This window comes from Limulus polyphemus, unplaced genomic scaffold, assembly GCF_000517525.1.
Source record: "Limulus polyphemus unplaced genomic scaffold, Limulus_polyphemus-2.1.2 Scaffold3287, whole genome shotgun sequence".
Taxonomy (NCBI): Eukaryota; Metazoa; Arthropoda; class Merostomata; order Xiphosura; family Limulidae; genus Limulus; species Limulus polyphemus.
Genome location: NW_013668897.1, coordinates 27,474 through 31,931, shown reverse-complemented (window position 1 = coordinate 31,931; position 4,458 = coordinate 27,474). Strand labels below are relative to the sequence as shown.

General features: G+C 34.8%; 1 protein-coding gene across 1 annotated transcript in view; it reads left to right on the top strand.

Annotated features, from left to right (window-relative positions):
- The window catches only part of LOC106469071 (active breakpoint cluster region-related protein-like), a 112,056-nt gene that overhangs the window by 96,343 nt on the left and 11,255 nt on the right, over positions 1–4,458 (top strand). The window contains exon 20 of the mRNA XM_022397477.1: positions 3,675–3,780. Coding sequence (XP_022253185.1) covers positions 3,675–3,780 — 106 coding nt within the window. The remainder of the gene's footprint in view (positions 1–3,674; positions 3,781–4,458) is intronic.

Here is a 4,458-nt window from a genome sequence, read left to right as displayed (position 1 = left end):
AATCTGTTCAACTGATTCTCCACAGATTGAGTTACTGTTGCAGAGCAGCTAGACAGAAGCCCTTATTAAGACCTACCAACATAGGAAAAAAACATAGAAAACAGACGAAAAAAGTGGGCAAGTGATATGATGACCAAGCCTCTGTACTTTTGGAAGACCGTATTGTTCTCAGACGAATCAAGATTCACTCAATTTTCAGACAGTGGAAGGATATGGGTCTGGAGAATGCCTCACCAAGAGTTTTGGCTCAACAGATTGCAGCCAACTGTGAAGAATGGTAGTTTCAGCATGATGGTTTGGGGAGCTGTTTGGGTTGGTGGTAGATCGAGCTTAGTGGAGTGCGTTAGCAACATAAATTTTGCGAAATATATCGAAATATTGGAGGAAGGACTCTTGCCACTTTATTCCTTGGGTTTCGTGGACAAGAACACAATGTTGTTCCAGGAAGATGGAGCACTGTGTCACACTACTAGAAACACCCAAAAGTGGCAGGAAGAAAATGGTATCCAGAAGTTGCCCTGGCCGAGCCAATCTCCTGACGGTCCATACTCGACCGGCAAGTCAATATGACTGAAAAATTTCATTTTTTCTGAAAAGGTGGTGTCTATTTACTTGTGACCATGTTGTGTATATACTAATGTAAATATATGGGTGTGTTGGGCTGAGGGTTTTTCTACGGTAGGTGTCTGTGACTTGGTGATAAATTCAAAAATAAATGAACAGCACGCACTTCACTTGTTTTTAAAATACTGTATGTATGTATGTATATATATATTATAAACAAGTTAAACATATGTACAAAATTCTTTACACTATGGAGATTATAGTTGTACCTAAAACACTATACAGTTCTCTTCTTATCAAAAGTCCACTTAGACCAATTCAGTTGCTTTAGAATTCAGTTGAAAGGTGAACCATTTTTATCGCAGTAGTATTCGTGTATAATTCACTTATGCTGTCACGTGAGTTACTGCAATTGTATCCTGAACTTCTAATAATTGTCTGCTTTTCTTACTTCCAATAATTGTCTACCTTTTGTCAAAGTACACACAGGTGAGTTCAATTAGTTTAGAACACCCTTTGACGAGACAAATTATTCTCCTTATTTCTTTCAAACTGTTAATCTCGCTCTAACGTATCAACCATTAGGCCATTCACTCCCACAACAGTTAACTTTATGTTTTCTAACTTTTTTCTGATTGAACTTCTCAGGTTGCAGCTATCTATCGGTTAGGCCTTCTAGAACTCTCTATAACCTTGATATTAATGGATTGCAAACTCAACATTTGATAGCCTCAACAGCAATGAATTACAAACACAAAATAAATTAATTAATAATAATACTTACACTAAACAGTCTTAAATATCTGACAATGGGAAAGATTTTCAAAACTCGGGTGCTGGTGTACATCTGAAACACCAATCTGCAAAGCTCTGTTCTTCAACTGGTCTGCATTTTAGAAAAATATAACAGATACTTTCTTACATTTTTATAAAATTAAATGTATAATAAATATATTTCTACTAAAGCAGTTGTGATTTTGATTGTATTTAGGACATATATGTAGTCTACTTGACCAGTGGGTAGAATATTAAGGTAACATCACTTATCCTGTGCTCAGATCTAATTGTTTTGGGTGTGGAGTGATAGAAATTGCATGCTCTTGAACAAATAACATGAAAAAATATAAACTGAGGCCTATTCTGTAAAGTCACTACATAATATTTATGTATATTGCTTGAATGTTATTACAAATACTGGTTAGCAAAATACTGTACATGTACATCACTTTTCTTCCAATCCTAACAGTTTTTTGTAAGGGAATTGCCCTGTTTTGTGTTTATTTTAATTATTCTTTTATTCTAGAGCTTCTCTTGTATATTGTAATGTTCCTATGTTAAAAAATGTAAATCAAAATGTTGGCAGGCCTAATAGCCAATTTTTGGGAAAGAAAACTTTTTATGCCAGTCATAATTTCACATAAGATGTGAAGAATGTATTAAGAAAATCTTTGATATGCCTTTTGGTCATGAAGATTTCACCCTCAAAAAATGGGACCACTGACAATGGGCACTAGATAGAAATGTAATTGAGATTAGAATATATTTGAATGTGACAAGGTATTAAATATTGGTTTGAGTTCACAATATCTAAAAACTTTGTAGCGTGTCCTATGGCCAAAAGAATCTGCAGGACACACTGTGTGTTATTAACAGCTTATCTCTCTTTGGTTAACTTGTGTTCAGGGTTACTGATAAGGAGTGGAATTCTCCAAAACTAGTATAGCCCAGTAACACATGTTGATCAAAGTGTAGATTGAACTGGACCTCCCTTCAACTTAGACTTCAAGATTAAACAATTTTTGGAATACTAAGTTTATCTATCAACAGGGGTGATAGTTTAGCAATTTTCGGATTTCTGTAGGTCAGACTGTGGTAATCCAAGAAATCACATATTTTCAGTGGATATACTTTACTGGATCCATACTTCACATACCAAATTTCAAGGCAATCGATTAAGAACTACACAAGATATAAAATCTCCAATTTAGATTGAATTTGTTTTTCATTGCACCAAAAATATTGAAACTGTATTTGATAGAAAAACATACTTCACTTTCATGATTTTTTTCCAAATTTGGTACACTGATAGATCTTTACAACCTATAATTAGATGTTAAATTTAGTCTAACTATAAGCCAGCCACATGTATCTATTGCAAAAGGCTGCCTCATGAGGTTCATCATGTTCAAAATACACCCCTCCTCCCTACAACTTTCTATAATACATTTAGGGTACAAGGGTGACAGTTTCCCAGTATCTTTTTCAACAATTCGATGAAAGACAAATCCATAAGTACTCTGTTCAGCAACTTTATTGGGTATGTTTTCATGTGAAATAGCCTGAATATGTGTTTCATTATCCAAATATTTGAAATATGCAGTGGTTGTAGTAATATGTCCTGGAAGAACTTCTGTACATGCGTATTATGTTCTTTTTTTCAAATGGATATCATATTTGATTAAGTTGTGTCCTGTTGCCTGGGCTGTGAGGACAGCTTTTGCCACTGACCTTTGCATTATGGATTCTCATTACAAGATGTCGCATTTTGCTTACCTCAACTGGGATATGACTTATTGCAGGTCTCTTTTCGGATGATCCTGATGACCCAAGTTGATTAGTATTCCTTTATTTACCTATGTCATTCAGTATAAGGAATATATACCCTTCTTGCAAATTCTAAATACTCTATTTGAACATACTTTATGATCTGCTTGTATGACTATTTTGCATTGAAAAGGGCTTTTATATAACCTTTCCAAAAGCAGTCAGTTTTAGGTGGCATCACACAACTTACATCAAACAATGCCAAAATGTATTTATTATATATTTTGTTTCATCCTGACCTTATATCAAAGTTATTTTAATATAATGTACTCAAACCTCTTTTAGGTCCAAACAATCAGCCCAATAACTATAATCAATAAGTAGTTTTTATGGTAATGTTATCAACTGTTGTGAACATTTTATTGTTTAAGTAATCACTGAATATTTTTATATATGAAACTCTGTAAAAAACAAAACTTTTTACCAAGGCATGTTCTATGAGGTAGACTATACATATTTGTGTTTGTGTTTTCTCTTTCTCATCCTTCTTCTTATGCATTTGACAGGTCTGCAAGATCAGGATGCAAGAATGAAAGGACTTTTGTCATTGTTCCATTCTCTTCCATCAATCAACCAGGGAGTCATCAGAAAACTTCTTGATCATATGGTTAAGTAAGTGTCTTTATAAAGACTTCAAGTATTAGGTCGTCAAGAAATTAATGTCGCTTCTTTTTAGATGAAAAAACCCTAACAACTTATGTATCAAAACAAAACATTTATTAAATGAAATAGTCTCCATTCTTATTGATGATGGTTTTCCATCTTACAATCAGGTTGTTAATGCCCTGATTAAAGAAATCACTTGGCTTTGAAGCAAAAACATGTCGATGTTCTCTTTAACACCTTCCACATTTGCATACGTTTTCCCATTAAGATGATGTTGCAGCGAACGAAAAAGATGATAATCTGATGGTGCCATATCTGGAAAATATGATGGGTGGGGGTAAACTTCCCAACCCAACTCCATAATCTTGTGATGCGTCAAACGTGCCACGTGTAGACGTGCATTGCCGTGGAGAAGAACACCTTTCCGATTGACGAGTGATGGGTGTTTCTGATGAAGAGCTTGATTTAAACGTTCCAGTTGTTGACAGTTCGCTCTGAATTGAGGAGTTCGAAATGAATTATTCCTTTGATGCCCCACCAAATACAAAGCATCACTTTCTGCGGATGGAGTCCAGGTTTTTGGGGTCGGAAGTGGATTTTGTTTAGGACAGGGCCATTGTTTTTGGTGTTTAATATTCACATAGAGAATCCATTTTTCATCACTAGTGACAACTCTGTCCTAAA